This window comes from Triplophysa dalaica, chromosome 16, assembly GCF_015846415.1.
Source record: "Triplophysa dalaica isolate WHDGS20190420 chromosome 16, ASM1584641v1, whole genome shotgun sequence".
Lineage (NCBI taxonomy): Eukaryota > Metazoa > Chordata > Actinopteri > Cypriniformes > Nemacheilidae > Triplophysa > Triplophysa dalaica.
Window position 1 is genome coordinate 4,672,585 of NC_079557.1, and position 22,553 is coordinate 4,695,137.

At 43.4% G+C, this 22,553-nt stretch overlaps 1 protein-coding gene across 3 annotated transcripts in view; it reads right to left on the bottom strand.

Annotated features, from left to right (window-relative positions):
- pdlim7 (PDZ and LIM domain 7) overlaps positions 1-22,553 on the bottom strand; it is a 40,212-nt gene that overhangs the window by 14,229 nt on the left and 3,430 nt on the right. For 2 of the 3 annotated variants that reach the window (XM_056768897.1, XM_056768898.1), the window contains exons 3-5: positions 9,256-9,407; positions 5,059-5,089; positions 3,109-3,302 (exon numbers count right to left, since the gene is read on the bottom strand). In XM_056768897.1, the coding sequence (XP_056624875.1) occupies positions 3,109-3,302; positions 5,059-5,089; positions 9,256-9,407 (377 nt within the window). Of the gene's footprint in view, positions 1-157; positions 197-3,108; positions 3,303-5,058; positions 5,090-9,255; positions 9,408-22,553 lie in introns of all 3 variants that reach the window. The other variant, XM_056768899.1, reaches the window with a different exon arrangement.

Below are 22,553 nucleotides of genomic sequence, written 5' to 3' on the forward strand. Positions count from 1 at the left end.
TCAAGCCAGTTCAACTACAGCGTAGAAAACGCTGAAATAAACATGGCCCGATGTCCTCAAAAGCAAAACAACAAAACTAAGTGTTTATTAGTGAGGTCAGTAGTGGGTCGGTGCTCTTTCAGCTCGTGCATTAGAGCCAGGAGGATCCAGCACTTACTTTCCCTCACGGTACAGCTCCTCATAGAAAGCTTCACCTCTAATGAATGAGAGAGAAAGCGAAAGAAAGATGAAAGAAAGAAAGAAGTAAAACACATAACAATAGAAAGAAAGAGTGAGATCAGAACAACCAGAAACAGATCAGCATCCATTAAGGGAACCTGACTTTACACCAAGTTACTGGACATCTCCATGACATCAATGCTTGACTCAATATGTACATTGCCAATCTATTTTTTAATAAATGCAAAGTGAAACCTGCCATTTCCAAAAGCAAATACTGTAACAATGCAGGCTCGGGAAAAGGAAGATAAATAACATTAAAAAAAAAACATATTTGAAAGAAGAGAGGCAGAAAACAGAGAGAGAAAAAGCCACTGGGCTGAGATTTGATAGTAAATTGCACACATTTCTCAGAGCATGAAGGAAATAAAGAAAGATATTTACTAACTTGTCAAGAGCTTCCATCTGCGTAATGAAAAAAGAGATTAAGGTAGAAAAAAAAGTTTAGAAATAATGCTACGCAGTAACAGAATAAACAGCATTTAGAAAACCAAGATGAACAGACAAGCATATCAATAGAAACAAATTTTTCGTTTCTTTAATAAAAAAAATCATACGCATGCTATAAGTAACAAGAGTGCAGAGGCAGTGCTCTATTTGTATTAAAGAAGTAAAATGATCCATTGCTAAATCTTCTCCAAATTTGATTATAACGTATCTCTGAACCAGGCCTTCAGCCAAACATCTGCATTATTCTTTCAAAGCACAGAACATTAATACGGTCTACAATACTGACCACTTCATTTCCAGGACTTTTCCAGTCAGTTGTGATTATAGGAAAATAATTTTTAAAAATCACTCCACGGGCATTTTAGCCAATTCAATGTTTTATGGCGGAGCTTATAAAACAGTAGTAGGCTATATTTATTGTGTAATTTTCTTAAATTATGTTTAAATAGAAAAAAAACAAAGCATTTCAACTTTAATTTCAATTTTGACTAATGTATATACAGCCATGGAAAAAACTAAGTTACATTTTCATTTATTTCAGTTTAGTTAATGTTGAATTTCAACAAAATCAAACCCCAGGTTTGACAAAGTCATCCAACAGCAATGCGAAAGATGACGGCGAGACAAATAAAAACGGTGATAAAATTAAGTTTATCACATTACTATTTTTTTAAACATGTCCTAAACACATTTACATATATTACTGTTGTGTTGCTTAAAAGTGAATATGAACTTTTGTTCATTGCAGCACTTGAGGTCTGAAAAAAACATATTTTCTGTTATTTTGACCGGTTTCTCTAGTTTTCATTTTCTGCAAATAATTCAGAATAGATTTTTTTCAATTTAAATATTGTTATTATTTCACAGAATGAAAGAAAAGATTAAAATACCTAAACCCATATCTATAATAGTAATTAAAAAAACGGTCTAATTTTTTCCGTGGCTGTATTAATCATTGTATATAATTTTTGGTAACAGTTTAACTAATGTTAACAAATACAACCTTATTGTTATGCATTAGCTAACATAAATCAACAATGAAGAACCCTTATGTGGCATTTATTGATCCTAGTTCATGTTTATTTCCGCATTTACTAAGACATACTGTATAAGACACAATGAACTAACGTGAACAATTGTTTTGGAATTTAAAAAGCATTAATAAATGTTGAAAAAACTATAATCCCTCATTGTTACTTCAGTAGTCTATAAAGAAACTTTTTGTTTTGCTTCTATTCTACTTCCTACTTTGATGTTTAATAAAAATTCCATACATTTGTCATTATCTCTAACATGGTATCATTTTTCAAACACGCAATAGTGCCCCTTAGAGGAAAGCGCAGTAAACACAATCATGCAGGCATGCGGTGCTGTAAACATGCTCAGAGTGCTGACGTGACTCTGATCTTCCGAGAACATGAAGACCTCAGCTCTGAGATGAAAACACACCCCACCAGCAGAACTCGCTCTCAATCTCCTTCCACAAAACTCCAGAGCCTCCTCTCCCATTCCCACAATTCAACTGAAGTTCATGTAACAGTTAAGAGTTTCGTCTCAATTCAACAAAGCAACGAGGGCACGTTTGTGAATAAAACATTACAGTCGTGGTTATGTTTTTGTGAGGAAAGTCGTGGTGGATGCATACAGGAGCCTTTCCAAGTTAGGCTGTTAAGTAATTCAGCACCGAGGCCCATAATGGCACTTTGAGGGCTCAGCACATTTTATGGGAGGGTCTCGACTCTATAAACAGCAACGGACAACATCAAGCCTTCGCCTAAAGACAGGTTTGACCCCTGTCAAACAGCTATATGAAAACCAGTAACCTTAACCAACCCGTTACTGCCCTTAAGTTGAAAAAAATTACAATGATTTTATTGCCCTCTACGTTTCCAGACTTGAATGCTAACTTCTGTTTTGTTTATCAGCTTTTATAAAAGCGTGATCTCTGGCGCTAAAAAGACGCAGACTATCCCTGAATAGAGACGATAAAGAGGTGTAGAGAAAAAAAAAAGAGTGTTTGAGGTGATCTCGAAACAGTTCCTCTCTGAGGAAGTCTGGTCAACAATGTTACCGCCTGTTCCGCCGAGAAAAACAGACACAGCTCTTTAATGGCATACTGTTTATTACAAGCGGAGAAAAACTCGCTGACCCCAAATCTGCCTCTACGGCAGAACACTACACCGAAAGTCAACAAACTTTGAGAAAAATGTCCTCTCCCCACATCTATCCTTTTTGGTTTATGCGTTCACCCTGGGAATTCTGGGAGACCCAGGCGTACTCATCGCTTTTGCTGTCTCATGAAAAACTTATTGCCCTCGGGAAACAGGGCCCATTATTGTGAATTTAGCTCATCACGCATGTCCCGCGGTGATCAAAGCTGGTTTTAAAGAGAGATTATGAGCCACAGTTTGTCGGAGACGTGGCTGGCCGGTCACCTACCCATTGTGAGGCTGTGGCGTGCTGCTCGGCACCTGCGAGCTGGAGTTAAACTTGGGGGCATACGACACTGGCTTGATGATGGGCCCCGTGCTGCCATTGCCAGAAGCTGCGGAGAACGGCCGTGCCATCTTGTTTATGGCCGTGCTAGGTGCGAACGAGTACTTGGGGTGACTGGATACGGGCGTGAACGTTTTCTGAGCGTGGAGAAAGAAGACACACAGTGCAGAATCAACACCATGCATGTCAAACCGTGCACACATTTTCATACACTTAGTGGCAACACAGGTGAATGCACAATCCTAGATTTTCTTTAATGTTTAATCCCGTGTAAATGAGAGGATTAGCTTGGAAAAATGGGGGGGTTGTCTTGAAATGTTCGCGCTGCAAATTACAAGTTTAGTGAAAGCGCAGAAGGAACTGTTTAAGAAGCGTGAACACGCCCTTGGCTCAAATATTTATCTTGAGATGAGGCCAAGGTCCGTCTTAAACAATCTTCCTTGGATCCTGCTGCACTCAGCATGATTGGGTTGAAAGCATAACTAGAAACTGATATGACTAGAATTATAACCGTGGAGCTGTGGCCGATACCCGTGTTTTGGAGCCACATGAGAGCACTATTTCTCCCATTCTTGTTTCAGTTTGCATTTTGAAAAGAGTTCTTCAGATTTGTTGAGATAAGTATTGATGGCTTTATCAAAAAGATTTTTTTTTGTTGTTATTTTTAAGATGACTCGCCTTGATTGATAAAGGCCATTTTATATTTAAGATTTCATTTGGCAATAGGAATAGCATTTCTGTGTAATTTTAAATGATTGTTTATTTAAATTGTGTGTAAATCTTATTTGCTGCTATAAACTTTGAGTTTACATTTTCATTTTATTTTATTGTTATTTTACTAGGATAGTCCCATTGAGATGTAAATCTCTTTCTTCCAGGGAGTCCTGCGCTGCGTCCCAAATCACCTACTTCCATACTTTATAGTAGGCGAAAATGAGTATGAGTCATAGCAGTATGTCCGAAATCTCGGTATGCAAAAAACAGTAGGCGAGAAATACCCGGATGGTCTACTGCTTCCGCCGAGATTCGTAAGGGTGGATCAGATAGACATTTCTCTTTCATGATGCCACTGTCAAATTAATAAATAAAGAGGAAAACTTTTTAGGGCTGACGTCCGTTTTTAATGTAAGTGCCAATAAATTAATTAAATAAATGACAAAATTATGTTTTATCAATGCTCACGTATAGGTTGTTGTTAATATGTCATAGGTCAAAGAGCATACAGGTCACATGACCATAAAACATGGCGGACACATTATGACCGGAATGTATTCATACTACACCCATTCATACTATATAGAACTTGACCTACAACTTACATGTTTAGCATAATACCAGCACTTTCACTTTCCACGTGCCAGGTTTAAATTTGTTACATATGAGCAATTAAAACATTTGAAAACTATATTTTGTTTGCTATGCTTTACTCATGTGGCAAGCTGGTTGTTATAACAAAAGAAATCCCTTCTCGGTGACACAAGACCCCTCCGCTTCACACTGGGGTCCTGACCATGCTGTCTATGGTTCATTTTGTGATAAAAGCCAGCTGAATGAACATTACCTCTTACATTAAATTGTAAAACAAGATTATATCTGGGGTTGTGCATTCTGTTAGATAAAAAACACCAAAGGCATGTTTAAGCAATACCAAGAGCAAGACGTCAAATTATATCAAACAGAAAAAGAAATAAAGCACCAGAGCTTTCACAACAACCAGCAACCAGCAAGTGAACATCAAGAGTCTGAAACTTACAAAAATTACAGAAAACATAAAAAAGGGGATGAAAACATCAGCCTTGTAAAACGCAAGTCAAGAACATGTTTGTGGAGTTGCTGGAGTGATTTTGTGAAAACTCTGTGGTCCTGTCAGATACAAGGGAAACATTCTCTTACCTTCTGCTCTCCTCCAGCTGGATCAAAAGCTCTGTAGAGAGAAAAAAAGAGAAATCACCAAAAGTCTTCTTTAAATGATAAATATCAATGCGAAATCTGTAATCAGACTATTTAGGAGAGTGTAAAAGTTGAACAGACAAAGTTGTGCCAAATACAACAAAAAATATCTGTTCTCTCTGGCTACAACCGCCATTTTATCAGTCTGAATGGAATGTTGCAGCTGTACAGTGAGAAATAATCCATGACTGTGGTCCATGATTCACACATAAATCAAACATGTGCAATAGAAACATATCAGCCGTCAATCACAATGATACATTTCTTTTCTGCTGGAGTCAAAATAAACACAGCTGACATCAATTCAGCAAAAAGCAACATCCTATGCACACCCGTCTTGTTCTTTTCCCTGATTCTTATTCAAAAGTACCATGATATACTACGAAACCAAAGTAGCTTAGATTATATACTAAAATATTTGTGCCGTGCTTGCAAAATGTCAGTACAAATTTGCTGTATTTCAGGAAATGGAAAAAACATTCGACTTTTTAAATGATTAAATGCTGTATGGTCAAAGTCGACAAGCACTTTTTATCATTTCTATTGGTTAAATAAAATGATACACCACTAGTAATTCTTCAGTGCACCATTATAAGAATAAGTGACAAATAAGGATAATGATTTTAAGAATCTTTTCATTTGTATTTGCTCTAAAGCAAAGTGTATATTTTAGCCTCACTGAATTTAACTACTCAACTTATTTTTTGCAAATGTTATACAATGACTGTCCCACTATAACACCACATAGAAATTTCATTTTACATACAGGCAAGAATCCCTGACCTAAATTGGTCAGTTTAACTAGACCGGAAAAATTGTGGCATTCCAATAGTTACCCCCCCCCCATGAGTCTGCATTTCCTATGTCTTTACACCACTTCCTGTGACAGTGATGATATCCTCTTGCACTGAGGCCTTTGTCCAGCCCACAGAAAGGAAAAACAGAGGAAAATAGCACAACCAGAGTGTTTGACAATGCCACAGGAATTAAAAGGGAATCCAAAAGCTGACAATATACAGAACAGCACCAGACTTATGTGCCATTTGCCTACAATATACTTTACATTTACGCATTTGGTAGAAGCTTTTATCCAAAGCGACTTACATTGCATTGTACTATATATGTGATTTTAACTATGTGCAATCCCCTGGGATCGAACCCGTGACCTTTGTGTTGCTAGCACCATGCTCTGACCACTTAGCCTATAAAATAAAACTTGAAATGTATTCTATTTATTTATGCACTATTAAGTCTATTTATTTTGTTGGCAGAACTTTGTTAAGTAAAATAAAGTGCAATCATTACCAGTTTCGATGAGTAGTGGGGTCTCCCCCAAAAAACTTGTTTTTTGACTTCCACTGCACGGACACAAAACCATTATGAAACCGCTTTTAGTGTTCCACAGAAAAAAAAGAATCATGCACAGGTTTTGAATGAGGGTGAATAAATCACATCATATTTATTTGAATTTTTCGGGTTAAACTATCACTTACATTAAACTACTAAGTGTTCATTTATTGTGTTGAAGGCAAGAAAGTATATTGAAAGGAATTTGTGACGGACTCTACAAAATGTCTGAATAATCACTGAATAAACCTTATTCTCCGCAGGAAACAAACCGCATTTTTGACATGCATCTTAATATCTTGGGGATAACTAGAATGCATCGAGAAGACTTTCCTAAAACTCAACTTTCCTAAAAATTACTTCAAATATTGTGGCTCTAAATACCCCTTTAGTTCTTATTCTGTGATCAAGCATACATCTAAATACACAAAATGCACAAAAAATATAATTAGTATCTCTAACAGGCTTTTTTATATTGTTTTTATATATATTGTTATATTTTTTTAGTTTGTGTCCAGTACACTTACATTAAGTAATCTTAATTCATGATTCCTTAATTGTTTAAGTAAAGAAAACATTAGGATTTACAGTACAGGGAGGAGCAAAAACAGACATAACTTAATCACTCTCCCATGTGATTTACCTGCTTTTCTCTTTGTAAGTGAGGGTGGTATCAAAAAAAATAGTTGTTTTACATAACGCTTAGGACAAAAACTGGATTAACAACAACAATAGCCACACAGGAAGGGCAGAGCACGGACATAAAATACATGACGATGGCTTCTTAAAACAAACAAAAGCTTTCAAAAGAAGTTTTAGAAACCGCATTTCAAGCGCTTGCCCAAACAGCTATCAAAGGCATGTAAACTAAAACAACATCACCCTCTGTAATCAAGTCTACCAAAACTACAGACGTGTTCAGACACATGTCTTCAATTTCGCATATCGACAGGACGGAAAAACACTGCAATCCATCTTTGATAGACAACACCAGACAACAAAAACACTGTCATCAGATAACGGTCATCTGTTAGCATACCGAGCATAAGGGTAATTATGAATATTGATATACAGAGATGTTTAGATATGTCACAATGTACTCCATGAAAAAAGTCAGGAATGACATGATCTGATCTTAACCATCAGAGATATGATAAGGTGGACAAGCCCACTTTCTGCACATGTCTAATCGGTTCATCCCATTGCAAAGGAATCTGGGGAATTTGACATGTTATGCATCAGCAACGTTTTACGACCAAAACAAAGGCCCTTATTCTCTCTTATTTAAGGGGAGTTTTAGAGAGAACAACAACTATTTGACAACCTTAAATTCAAGATTAAATTAAGAAATTAAAGGGACAGTACACCCAAATTAAAAATATGTAATAATTTACTCTTCACTATTCTATTCTATTCACATTAGATATATTTTGCTAAATTGTTCACTGGCAATTGAGCTGTTGAACAATCCACAAGTTTTCTACGAAGAAAGGACATTTGGGTTGAGAAAAATGATTCTTATTTAACATAAACTATCCAACAATATGCTGAAAATAATGTCCTATTCACTCAGTCAAAGTCATGCAGGCGAGCAAAGCCACGTTTTACCGGGACAAGTTGTAATTCTCACAGCTCGATAGTTCTGTACCGGCATCTTAAACAGGCCATTACTAACCACTACAAGTGCTTACCTACTGTGATGACATATAAACTGCTCTCACACACCTTAAAAGGAAGAGAAACCGCATTTGTAAGTGTGGTTTGGACCATTACACAGGCTCTATTTCAGCTGTGTTGATCACAGGGGCGCCCTAATGACAGAGCAGGAAGAAGCATCATTCTGCACCCGTGCTCATCTTTTCCTAGTTCTCATAATCTTTCAACCGCAGACACAATACTCTTTCCAGCAGGCCATGATCTCCGTCTGACGGCAGCACGGTCCATTTGAAACTTTCCTTTTTTGGGCACATATTACAGCATCCCGAAAGGAGTGCAACGCAAGCGATCTCTGAACTGTGTCCTGCGGCACTAGAGTTTTTCCATATCCGTGTTAAAAAGCGAGGAACGGCTTCTGTCATGGAGTTACACCTTCATCTTCAGCTTATCTGATCTACCCTTAGCCCAGGGTCATTCGAGCCAGACAAAGAACAGTTTTATTACAGGAGATGAGAGCGAGAAAGATAGGCTTTAGAAGAGTGTTTCATGTATTTAATACATTCCCTAAAATCTATTGGTTAAAAAAAAATGAAACCAAAAACAGGGAGCTCTGTAGTTCTACAGGCCTCTTAATTCTGCTGACATGTCACAATGTCCCAAGATAAGCGGTTTCAAAAATCCTCAAATCAAGAGTTTCAAGGCTCATTTACACCAAGAACGATAACTAACAAGGTAAATATGATAACTACATGTTTATTTTGACCTTACAATCCAGTTCTCTTTAAATCAAAATGTATTTCAATTGGCCGGCAATGTTTTATTGTTCATCAGCTAGAGAAAAAAAAACATAGTAAAAAGTACAATTTAACAAAATCATTGTAAAAAAAACATTAGGAGAAAATGATACCATGACACATGCAGACTGTTCTTAAGGGGATTTAACTACTCGCCTCATAAAATCACTGCAAACTCATAACATGAAGATATTTGCTTCCAAGATCACAATGAAGAGGTTAAAGACTTAAAGAGTTAAGAGCATTAACCAGAGTACACAATTTCCTGTGAGGTCACCTTCTCCTCCCCTACCTGTGACTTTAATAATACAGAAACCGTAAACATGTGCAGTTGTTTGTGTACCTGCTCAAAGTGAGGGTGAGGGCGTCTGTCGCGGCTCTGATCTTATTTTGTGCCTCCACGTGGGTCATTTCCTCGGCGTTGGCCTCACAGATGGACACAACCCAATCTCCAACACCCACTCCGGCCTGGGCTGCCTTGCCGCCTGGGATCAACTGTAAACACCATAGAGAACATCAGTCATCACTGTGACTAACAAAGCATTTGTCATGGTTTAAATGAACTGACCTCAAAACATTTCAGCTCACGTGCAAGATTTCGACATTTTCCCCAAAAAAGTGGTGCAAGTCAAAGCATGTGTGAGAGGGAACCAAGACCTTACTATGCGGTTTGATTTGCGGTAGTTTTTAGTGTGGTAGTTTCTAGTGCGATTCTTTGCAATCTTTGGTGGTCGCTATAGGCAACTGTCTCCATGATGTTCTGAACCCTGGACATGGCTCCTTCAAAATGTAAATATATTATTTTTTTGTATACTTTATTGGGCGTACATTAATACTTCAAAATCAAAATGTCTTCAAAAGAATAAACAAATCAAATTTATTAAAGAATCTGCAAAAACCTACGCTGAATTTGAAAAGGATTTGACCCAGATCCTCTAGATATCTGAATTTAGGACACTTTTATAAAATGGGCCTAAAGTAATTAAAAAGATTAAAAGTGGAACATTTCTCACGACCTGCAAAACCATTTCCAAGTCTTTCATATTATCAATGGCAAGAAAACAATTGAGGGACATACAAACATTCAAAAGCACAGGTTTTATCATAAATAAATGACAATTGCGATATTCGATATAAAACACACCAGCTAAAAATAGATATTAAATAAACACACCTTCACTTCCAACTAAGTGTGCTTTAACTATACAAATCTGACATTCCAAATAAATCTCTAACTCTACCACACAAAAGCAGACACGCCTGATAGGAAGTCTTGTCTTGAGCATGAACAAAGAACTCAAACGCTCAAAATGTAATACTTTTGATAAATCTTTCACCCTAACAAAAGCCAGTCTAAAATAATCCTGTTCTTTACCACACTATTGACTTTTGCAGCATGGCTATTCAACTGTGTTCCCTGAAGGCTGCAGTCCTGCAGAGTTCAGCTCCAAACATAATCAAACACACATGAATCTGCGAATCAAGAATAGATGAACATTGGCAGGTGTGTATGAGCAGGACTGGAACTAAACCCTCCAGGAACCGAACTGAACAGCCCAGTTTTATGGCATCATAGTTAAGTGCTTTCGAGATAAGGAGGTAAAACTCTGGGAATGAAATCACCAAGAAAAAGTGAGACATTGTGTCGAAAGCCACACCCAATAGGAAAAGTAGAAAGAATGTAGGGAAATATGCTTCGGTCACATGGAAATGAGACGTTTAACACTCATAGTCTGTCTAATCTATGAATTCTGTGAGGGCAGACATAAAAGAATGATGTAATGTCACATCACGTCCAGGAAGCTTATATGAGTCACATTTACGTGTAACACTGACTACATCTATGAAAGCACAGATTTAAAGCTTGCAAGTGCTCAGAATGACAAACCAAGCCTCAAAGCTTACACTGCCTGTGTCTGATGGCTTCTGGGAAAAAGAGTGGGATGGTCTCAGATAATCAGAGAGCTAAGTGTGAACAACACAGACCCAAAATCCTACCAAACCACTAAAAAATGTTTATGTATCTACCAAACCGTTTGGATTTAAAACTCTAGATATTAAACTAATATTTTTTTAATTGTCCTTAAAGTGAACACAAACAAAGATATTTTAAAGAAAGTTGTTAAATGAACATGCGCCGGCACCCATTCACATTGTATGGACAAGTCAATGGACAAAACCTATGCAAGTCAATGGGTGCCCTTTCTAACATTCTTTAAAATATCTTCTTTTGTGTTCTGCGGAAGAAAGGAAGTCATACAGGTTTAAAACGACAAGAGGATAAGTAAGCTAAAGATACAAGCACACACACACACATCCAGAGTTACGTTTCCTTGACCCAAATGCCAACATCACATTAGTCCAATAAAGGCGGCCCCAAAAGCAAAAGGCAATGCATCATTACTAGTGCTTAATCTGTGTAATAGCATAATAAGACCTTTGGTGGTACCATCCTAATGGGATACAGCTTTCGTTTTTGGCATGAGTACCAAAGTAATGAAAATGAAAAACCCTCATACATAAAGCTTTAACCAAACCTTTAACATCTGTGGTCTCTTTATTCTCCAAGTTCCACCATATTTGCTGTCTCAGTGGTCTGCAATTCAGTACAAATAAACATTAACTCTTCACTGTGTTCAATGTGGGTTTAGAAAATTGCTATGTGTTGCCTGGGCATCTGAATGAATGTCTGAGTGATTACTTACTTACTGGCCTAAGACACTAAAATGGGCTATCTTGACTCTTGGGGATATGACTACCATAGTAGGAAAAATACAATATATTTTTTGTTCTGTTAAACACAACAAAGATATTTTGAAGAATGTAGGACAGCAAACAGTTTTGGGGCAATTTTGACTACCATTGCACGTTCTCCTCCTATGGTAGTCAATGGGGTCCAAGAAGTGTTTGGTTACAAGCATTCATCCAAATATCGTTCACGGTGTTCAAGCAAACAGGAAAATTTATAAAGATTTGGAACAACTAGAGAGTGAGTAATTCATGAGAGAGTTTATTTTTTTGGGTGATCTATCCCTTTAACACTAGCAATGAAGATATACTCCGTTTTCCAAATTCTACCAAATTTCCTATGTCGTCCACATGCTTTCCACTTCAGTGACCCTTTAAAATACTCAACTCGAATTTGTAGTTGGATGGCACTGCAACATGAGAACAGGGGCTTGCAAGTCTTTATGAAAAACAACCGTCAGCCTGTTGTGAGACCATGCAAATATTTATGAAACATAAGAGCCATTGTGACATAAGCATGACATCATGAGAAAATGGCCGGGGTCTGAATAACAAACCGGTACAAAGGCCTCCCTCAGGTGCGGCGCTCTGGCACATGTACAGAAACGGGAGAAACTGCACCAGACCAGGAGGACTCTTAAAAGCAAACACATGGAGAACACAAGAGCAACAGATGAGAGGCAGGGTTGACATGCAAAGACGAAGGAAATGAGACAGAGGGGTGCGAGGGGAGCGGTGTTGTGTACGGTAGTGCACTCAGATAAAGCTGATGGACGTGGCCACCTGTGTTTCTGGCTCGAACTCTTGGCCCAGCTGTTCCTTGACATTAGTTTGGTGACAGCAAAGTGCTGTGCTAAGACCTTTTGCAAGTCAAACGGGGAAGAGTAGAGAAACCTTAGACCATCTAGCTTTAATATGCCAGTACAACAAGTACATTCGAGCACAACAGCGCAAAATGAAAAAGATGGCGGCCATATTGGATGCCGAGTAGAAAGCAAGAATTTTACATATTTTTAGAAAATGCGTATGCCAGCCGGCTGAGCTGCATTTTCAACCCTTCTCTTCCCAGACAGTCTGAGGTCGTTTTGTCCTTGGAGCTACTAAAGCTTTATGTGGTGACCCTAAAGACCACCCTTGTACTGGTTGTTAAAATCCTCGCCACATTTCACTTTCCATTTCCTTTTGGGGGCTGTAAGACTCCGTGCCTCTCTGCAATTGCGTCATGTGATACGAGCGAGCCATAAATATCTTGGATGTAAGAGCCAAGCTTTAAACCAAGTTGTCTTCAAAGGTCCCCAGGAGCAGCAACTGCCGCATCGGCAAACAAGCCCTACAAAAGCAAACAAGCTTATAATGAAAACTTTGCTAAAATGACCATCTCAGACGATTAGAGAGCAAATGGGAATACAGCAAGTGAACCCAGAGTAAAAATGTTTCTCAGGAGGCACATGAAGTGCATTTCTCTTTCAGTTTGTTAAAAGGGACAGTTCATGCGAAAAGGCAACATCTGTCAAGCTCCAAAAGAACTATTTGTGGAAAGATCACAAAAAAATCCAAAATATTTAGAAAAATTTACAGATGTCTCCTTTTTAATGGCATTACAATGTATGGTGTAATTCAGTTTAAAAAATATATATCAAAAAGTACTTTGTACAACTTGTGTTTTATATACAATATTAAAAAGAGTGAACAGTACATTAGCCTATAAATCTCCTTATAAGAATAAAAGAATAAGGAGAAACCCTTTATTTTGGTGAAGAATTTCTTTAATTTCATTGTGCCTGTTCCTGTTGTAAATGAACCAGCTTCATTTCGGGTAAACCTTCCAAATCCTGAACACCAGACCACAATTCACAAAAGAAAACCTCAAACAGATCTTCAAAAGGTGACATCATACACAACTCTTAAACTGAAGTTGTGTGTGACTTCAGCAAAACGGCTTGTTGCTCGCGAATGAAAACCAGTTGTACTTCCAGTGCACGCAAACAGAAATCATAACATTTGCACGCTGCAATCATCATTGATTTCCCAGCTAGCACAAGCAGACACAAGAGACCATCTTACATCGGTTTCCTCGGAGGTCCGGTAACCTTGTCATCTGGTTTGGGGAATGGTGGCTGGAGACATTCATGATTGTTGGTGCAAAAGTAGACAAAGAGCCTTTATGTTCCCAGGAATAGCAGAACAGTGTTAAAAATCCCAGGAATGCTAAAGAAATATGCCAATGGAAAGAGAATGGAAGGCGGCGGATTGGAGGAATGGAGGAGTGTGAGAATGTTCAGAGAAAAATGAATATCTGCCCACCTCCAAATACCACCAGCTGATGAACCGGAAAAATGATGCTGAACAATGCGATAGATGAATTCAGCACATCATTTTTCTAAAGTGACTTTGTATTCATGTATTCTTTGGGATTCAATCCCATGACCTTGACTTTACAAACACTCAACATTTGAGCTACAGAAACACGATGAGAGACAGAGACAAATTATACAAACTTTAAATCCCTAACCGCAGAAATGAGTAACGGTGATTTTAACTTTATGAATGTTTTAAAACATTTTTTCTACCAACAAGTCACCATGTTCCTTTTCCTCATTGTCCTGTGTCAACACTTTATTCATTGCAACCCTCCAACAACCTCGCTTTTCAATGTCTCTGTTTTCCAAAAAAGGAAAAGGAAACCGTTTCCCTCCTCTTGAGAACCTGTGGACAGAGCATTACCTCATGACCCGTGTTGGAGTTATGTGCAGTGGGTGTGCGTAACCTCCCTCAACACGAATGAATCACCGCCCTTCTTATCAGACTAACAAATCGCATTTAACAGCGCTGCTTAACCTCAGACAGCAGTACAAACACACCTAATAAGTCACATTATGTCAGACTGATGACTCAATGAAGTCAGCCTGAACATGGCAAGACGTCTGTAGCATTCCTTAGAAAATGAATTTTCGTGTCTGTCAGGAGGCGAGGACGTGTGAGGTATGAGATGTTTGCTTTGCTGTGACGCGTTAAACCTACGGCACGTTCCAATGGGAGTAACGTGATGAGTATTAAGGCAGTTAACGGTTATATTGAGGCAATTTTGAGCTTTGCGGTCAAAAGTGTTACAACTGGGACCGTTAGTGTATGACTGACAAATCTGACTAGTTTTCTCCATTTGTGGCCATTTTTCTTTTCTTAAAGGAATAGTTCACCCTAAAATGAAAAGGCTGTCATCATTTACCTTCTTTCCTCTGCAGAACACAAAAGAAGATATTTTGAAGAATGTTAGTAACCGAACAACAAAACCAATGCAAGTCAATGAGTATCGCTGTTGTTTGGTTAACAGCCTTCTTCTTCTGTGTTTTGTGGAACAAAGAAAGTCATAAAGGTATAAATGACATGGGTGAGTAAATGACAGAAATTTCATTTTTGGGTGAACTATTACTTTAAAACCAACCCCTGCTTGGAAAAACACCTGACACTTTGCTGGTGTTGATCTAGACCAGACTATGCCAACTAAAATCAGCTCTTGCAAATTTAAAGTGATACTTCACCCAAAAATGCAAACTTTGTCATCATTTACTCATCTGCAAGATGTTGCAAATTCCAAGTAAATTAGTTTGTTCTGATGAAAACGTCTTGGTTACGTATGTAACCTCAGTTCCCTGATGGAGGGAACGAGACGTTGTGTCGAGAACGACAGATGGGGTTCGCCCTTGAGAACCAATCAACTCTGACTACTATAGAAAAGGCCAATGAAATTTGGCGAATGCAATTTGCATGCCGGGCTCCGCCCCCGGAAATCCGGTATAAAAGGAGGCCGGCGTGCAGCATTCACTTACCTTTGTTCTGAAGAGCCTGAGACCTCTCAAACTGCAGCAGAATACGATACGTGTTCGTGGCATAAGGGACACAACGTCTCGTTCCCTCCATCAGGGAACTGAGGTTACATACGTAACCAAGACGTTCCCTTTCTGTCGGTCTCTCGACGTTGTGTCGAGAACGACAGATGGGGTTGCCTATGGAAAACGCCACAACGCTGTATCGCGTCACAATCTCTAGCGAAGCGACGGTAACAAGCCTGGGCGTGTCATCTCGAAGCTTTCGTGAGACTGTAACCTTCCAGTGTGGTGGTCGGGGGGTTCCAGAGCTTTCTTGGAGAAAGATGGGTACAGCCCTGACCGGTAACTTTCACGGACGGGGCCTTAGCTCTCTATAGGCGAGAGGCCGTCCAGATCAGTTTACACCGGGTAAGCGCGACTCTTAATCAGAGAAGCGCTACAGAGGCCACCTCCTACCCGTGGGGAGGAATATGGTGGATATAGGTATGGTCTCGTCCTTGGAGGAGAACGCATGGAACGTGCGGACTGAGTAGTTAACCGCGAGGTGGAGGCCCACCTGGGGAAGCTCATGGGTTACCAGGAGTGGGAACCATTCTCATGAGGATACATCAGACGGAACAGCCCACGGAGGGGGTGTTACAGACGTCCGGTAGCACTAGGTCCGGTTAGAGCTATCTGTGATAGCTCACATGGTATCCCGGCCTAAGGGGGAAGGCTGCTCTGCCCAGCCAGCCCCCAGGGGGTGCTTGTTTGGTGATGGATGGAATGCCTATTCTTAACCAGTGTCTGGGTAAGAAGGGAGGCTGGTGAGGTACCAGTTTCTTAGCGATGTGTTCGGGTAAGAAGAAAAGGTAAATAGCACACTGACCCAACCTGTTAGAGGGTGGAAAGGTGCTTTCGCAGGCATACGCCCCCCCGGATGCCAGTCCTACATGTCGCCACGCAGGACGTGGGCTGACACCGGGTTTACGCGAAGGTTGTTAACCCTTGCGAAGGTGTTTGGGCATAGCCCAACCCGCAGCTCTACAGATGTCTGCTAGAGAGGCGCTTCTGCCAGTGTCCAGGAGGTGGCTAAACTCCGTGTGGAGTGAGCCCTCACTGCCAATGGGCATGGGAGATTCTGAGATCGGGATGCCGTCGTAACGGCGTCCACGACCCAGTGCGCCAGCCTCTGTTTGGAGACAGCCTTCCCCTTCTGCTGTCCTCCAACAGACACGGAGCTGGTCAGAGCTTCAGAGCTCTGCGTGCGGTCCAGTACGTACTGGACACAACACTAATCGGGTTGGGTCTTCCTCCCCCATGGGGAGCGCCTGCAAGTTCACCACTTGGCCCCGGAGGGAGTAATGGGAACTTCTTGGGCACGCATCCGGGCCTGGGTCTCAAGATAACGTGAGAGTTTCCAGGGCCGAGTTTAAGGCAATCCAGGGACACGGAGGATGCTCGGTGGTCCCCTACCCTCTTGAAGGAAGTGAGCGCCGTCAGGAGGGCCGTCTTACTCTATGAGGAAGATCGGAACCTCCGAGGGGCTCTTTGGGGGGCCCTGAGGCTCCCCAGGACCACTTAGGGTCCCAAGAGGGTATGGAGCGGAGATGAGGCGGATTCCGCCCTCTCGCTGCTTAGGAACCTGGTGACCAGGTCGTGTTGCCCTAGAAACTTTCCACCGACTGAGTCGTGATGAGTGGCAATAGCGACTACATACACTTTCAGTGTGGAAGGGAGATGTTAGTCTCCAGTCTCGTGAGGAGGGGAACACAATCCTGATCAAGCACCTCAGTGGGTCTTTCTCGTTGAGAAAGACACCAGGACGAGAAGAGGCACCGTCTAGAGGCGTGTAACCGCCTAGTAGATGGGGCCCTAGCCTGGGTGATGGTCTCAGCCGTATAGGGGGAGTAGCCATCTTAGGATCTTCTCGTCCCGTCTAGAGACCAGACATGGGTGTTCCAGAGGTCTGATCTGGGATGCCAGAACGTGTCCTTCCCCTGAGAGAGCAGGTCCTCTGTCAGGGGAATGGTTCAGGGGGAGTCGCTGTCCAGAGCATCGGCTCTGAGGCCAAGTGCGGTTAGACCGGTGTGGTGTAACCAATAACACTTGGTGCTCCTGCTCCCTGACCTTGCACAGAGTCTGTACAAGAAGGCTCCTGGGGGGGGGAAGGTGTGCTTCCGCCCATCCCGCGGCCAGCTGTGCGCAAGGATATCCGTGCCGAGGGCAGGGACTATCAAGCGGGCAAATGGTGGTGTTACGGGAGGTGAACAGGTTTTACCTGGGCCTACCCGAACAGCCTCCAAATGAGCTGGACTGCACGGGGGTGGAGTCGCCACTCTCCACGAGGCATAAACTGGCGAGAAAGCACGTCGGCTGTCTAGTTCAGTTTGCCCGGGGTGTGTGGCCTGCAGGGAACGAGTCACCTGTTGACTCCACCGGAGGAGGCGTCGAGCAAGTTGTGTTTAGCTGCTGTGTGCGAACGCCACCCTGACGATCTGTATTCGCTACAGCTATAGTGCTGTCCTCGGAACAGCACGTGCATGTCTCGCACGAGAGGCCGTAGCCTGCTCAGTGCAAGTAGCATAGCCCACAACTCTTGGCAATTGATATGCCAGCGCAGGCGGGGGTTCGTCCAACACCCCACCTGCGTGCCCGTTGCACACTACACCGCACCCCTGCAGGGAGACTTCAGTCGTCACCACGACCTGCCTCATAACCTGCTCAAAGGGACCTGAGTCCGTCGAAAAAGTCATAAAGACTAGGGGTTATGGTGCGTCGGCAGCAGGGCGGCATCACCATGCGCCTGCTGCCGGTGTGCCACGCTCTCCTCGGAACTCGACTCTGAAACCAGTGTTGGAGCGGTGTCATGTGCATCAACTCGAGGGGTATTAACCCGCGAGGACGCCATGTGTCCCAGGAGCCTCTGAATTGTTTCAGGGGGACCGCTGTCTGCCTAAAATGTTCATTTCAGACAGTTCAACACTGGTTGGGCACAACTGCGGACAGGTGTGCTGACATGGTGACAGAGCTGAGTTCCATACCGAGAAAGAGGATGCTCTGCACTGGGGAGAGCTTGCCCCTCTCTTGGTTGACCTGGAGTCCCAATCGACCTAGGTGCCGGAGCACCAGGTCCCTTTGTGTACATAACAGATCTCGCGAGTGTGCCAAGATAGGCCAGTCGCTGAGATAGTTTAGTACCCGCTCGCCTTCCTCCTCTCAGGGAGAAAGGGCGGTCAGGGACAGACCGAAAGGGAGGACTCTGTACTGATATGCCCGCCTCTCGCACGCGAACCGTGGGAACGGCCGGTGTCGAGGAGGATCGAGACATGAAAGTAAGCGTCCTTCAGGTCGATTGCCACGAACCAATCCTGACACCTCATAGATGTCAGGACGCGCCTCTGTGTGAGCACCCTGAATGGCAGCTTGTGAAGGTGCTCTGTTCAGGGTACGCAGCCTTTGGGGGCAACCCGCCGTCTTTCTTGGGAACGATGAAGTGCGGGTGGTGACCCACTGAACATCTTGGTTTTGAGGGACGAACTCGATGCCTGTTTTGCCAGAAGGGTGGTGACCTCTACCCGAAGTACGGAGGCGTCCCTGCCTCTGACAGAGGGAGAGATGATGCCCCGAAACTTGGGTGAGTCTCTGGCGAACTGGATCGAGTAACCAAGACGGACCGCCCTCATTAGCCAGCGAGACAGTGTGGGCAGCTCTCGAGCTCCCAGGGACTGTGACAGGGTGACCAAGGGGACGGTCTGCTTCATCATTCCCACGGGGGGTGGTTCGTCGGCTGGCGGAGCTAACCATGTCACGGGGAGTCCCCGGAGGGAAGGTTTTTGCTCCGCCTGCTTACCTGCCTGGCGGGACAACGGCACGCACTGTCGGTTTGAGAGTGGTGACAGCTGTCATATGTGTACGACCTCACGCCTCGCCAGGGTGTGAGGTCGGTTCGCCGAGCACAGTCCAGTGGAGTGTGCGATCGGCTGCAAGTAAACCCGGGGAGAACAGAAAACTCAGTGAGTAAGTGGGCGCCAAGCCCTAACAAGGGCCCGGCTTTGGTGACGAGGCAGGAGTCGTCCCGTACCGACCGATCAGAGCCGTGGCTGTGAAGGTTCGGGCCCGATGTTGTTCTCCCTGGGGTCTTCCCGTCAGTGTCCCTTCTCGCGAGGAGGTTGCTGACGGGGTGGAGGTTTCCCCCTCGACCTCTGCTTCCGGGGTGCCGCCTGTGGGGGCACAGGAACCGGAGCCGATGTCGAAAGGGTCCTGGGTTGCAGGGAAGCAGACGTCACGTGAGATCTCGGAGGCCTGTAGGCGGCCGAGTCGCGGCGTGAAAAAAATGTGGTTAATTGCCACGGTCTGCTTCGCCGTCAAAAAACTGCTGAGCGCAGTCCTCGACGGTGTTACCAACAACCCACCCTGCGAGATGAGTGCATCAAGAAAGCGGACTTCCTTGCTGTCACTCTTCTGCACAAGGTATAGCCGGGGGTGTCTCTCCTGGACCACTACCGTGGACATCGTCCGACCCAGGGCCCGTGCCGCCGCCTTAGTCGCCCGTAGAGCGCTGTCAGCGGTGGCACGGAGATCCTGCATTATACCCGGGTCGGCCTTACCCGGGGCCTCAACGCCCTGGCCTGGCGGACCTGCAGGATGGCCAAGGCATAGAGAGAGGAGGCAGCCTGGCCCGCAACATCGCAAGCTTTCGACACCAGTGATGCCGAAGTCTTACGTGCTTTGGACGGTAGGAGTGGTCGATCCCCCCCCAGGTGGTAGCCGTCCGCGGCACAGGTGCACCGCAGGCGGACGTTCCACCCGGGGGATCTCGACGCAGTCCTTGGCTGCCTCACCATCGAGGGAAGTAAGGGAGCCGGAGCTGGTTTCACTGGAACGGTCCGTGAGTGGAGCGTTCCAAGTTTTACACAGCTCCTCATGCACCTCCGGGAAAAACATGGCACCCGGGGTGGGCGCGGTTTGCACCGCGCACCGACCTCGGGAACCACGTATCCCCGGGTTAGCACGGATGACATCACTTCTGCTTCCTCCTGAACTCGACCGCTGGGGGTGGAGTTTGGATTCGGCAGAGTCGGATGCCAGTCTCCCTCCGATGCTGCGAGCGACATCTCATCTACGTCACACATCGTTTCCGAGTGTGTGCGTGAGGATCCGGACGGTATGCCACCGCCGGTTGGGGAACGTTCAGAAGAGCGAATCGGGGTGCGATCGGCCCGTGAGCACTTGGCTGGCGGGTTTACGTTCGCAGAGTTCCCCGTATCACTAACGCTGCTAACGTGGGTGGTCATCGGGGCCGTAGCCACAGATGTCACAGCCCGGGTAGCAGACGAAATGGTGGCTGGTTCCCGTAGGAAGACAGCCACCCGTGACCGCAACTTCTGAATGACAATCTGCCCGCAGTGCAGGCAGATGTGTCAACGAACGCTGCTTCAGTGTGCTGGACGCCCAGACACCTAATGCAGCGATCGTGTCCATCCCCCTCCTCGATGAGGGTGCCGCACCCAAGAGAACAGCGGGACATGCCGCGCTGGAGAATGCTCAGTCAGTCCTGAAAAGGACTTTTAGAAAAAATCTCTAACACCTCCGGAACCGCCGAGACGCCCAGGGGAAGGTCGCTGCAGGAAGGGACGATCCGCTGTAACACGTCGTAGCACCAGCGTGTAGTTGTAGAGGATTGAATCCTGAGTTGTACTCATGAGCGATGGCTCTGAAGAACAAAAGGTAAGTGAATGCTGCACGCCGGCCTCCTTTTATACCGGATTTCCGGGGGCGGAGCCCGGCATGCAAATTGCATTCGCCAAATTTCATTGGCCTTTTCTATAGTAGTCAGAGTTGATTGGTTCTCAAGGGCGAACCCCATCTGTCGTTCTCGACACAACGTCGAGAGACCGACAGAAAGGGAACAGAGAAAGATATTTGGAAGAATGCTTATAACCTGACAGATTTTGCCCCCCATTGAGTCCCATAGGAAAAATTACTTTACCTTTGTTTTGGTTGTCCTGTTGAACACAAAATAAGACCTTTTGAAGAATGTAGGACAGCAAACAGTTCTGGGGCATTTTGGACTACCATTGTATTTTTCCTACTATGGTAGTCAATAGGGGGCAAAATTTGTCCGGTTATAAGCATTCTTTCAAATATCTTTCGCTGTGTTCATCAGAACAAAGACATTTATTCACATGTGGAACAATTCTAAGGTAAATAAAGGATGATAGAATTTATTTTTTTGGGTGAAGTATAACTTTAAGCCTTTTTTCAGGGACACTGATGTGTTTCCTGCATCTTTCTTACAAAAAGATATCCTTTATTTCTTAATTGATACTTATCAGTTTTGTCATGCTAGCGTAAAGGGATCATATCGGTTCAGTCTTGTATACAAATCATTCTTCATAATCTAAGACCCCGCACCTCACTTTAGAAGAAGCTCCATCAGGTTCAGTATGGCACGCACAGACACGCTCCCGCTATTGCATAACACCTGGTATCAGCAGGAGGCTTTACAAACCGCTCAAGCTCACCAATGAAGTCACCGTTTTGACTCAAGCAGACATTTAAGGGAGTGTTAAAGTACTGGTCATCAAAGCTGACAGACGTCAAAGAACAAAACAGATGTACACAGCTCCAGGTTATATTATCCTGTCTGACAAAGCAAGCAAAACAATGACACCATCGCAGAAGTTAGTCTACAAGAATGCTAGTATATCTAATGTGATGTTAGCTACAAGCTTGTATCTCCAAAGTCAGTTTAGGGAAGTCAGGCCACTCGGCAGCCATCTTTGCATTGGCCTTCGGGCAGTTAGCTCAGTTGTTACGTAATTGAAACCCATGAATGGGAATACTGATACTTCTAAAATCGCCATCTTAAATCCTAAATAAACTACATATTTAAAAACAACATTTCAAAATGACGTAAACTGTACCATAACGTTTGTTTTCTATGATCAAATTGTGCTTAAAAACATTATGTTTCATGTTGATTTAGATACTACGTATGCGCAAAGCTTTGCTAGGGCGGCCATATCGAGCGTTGCATTCCTCCCCATTCATTTCAATGGCAGTGAAGCATCTTGTTCATTTT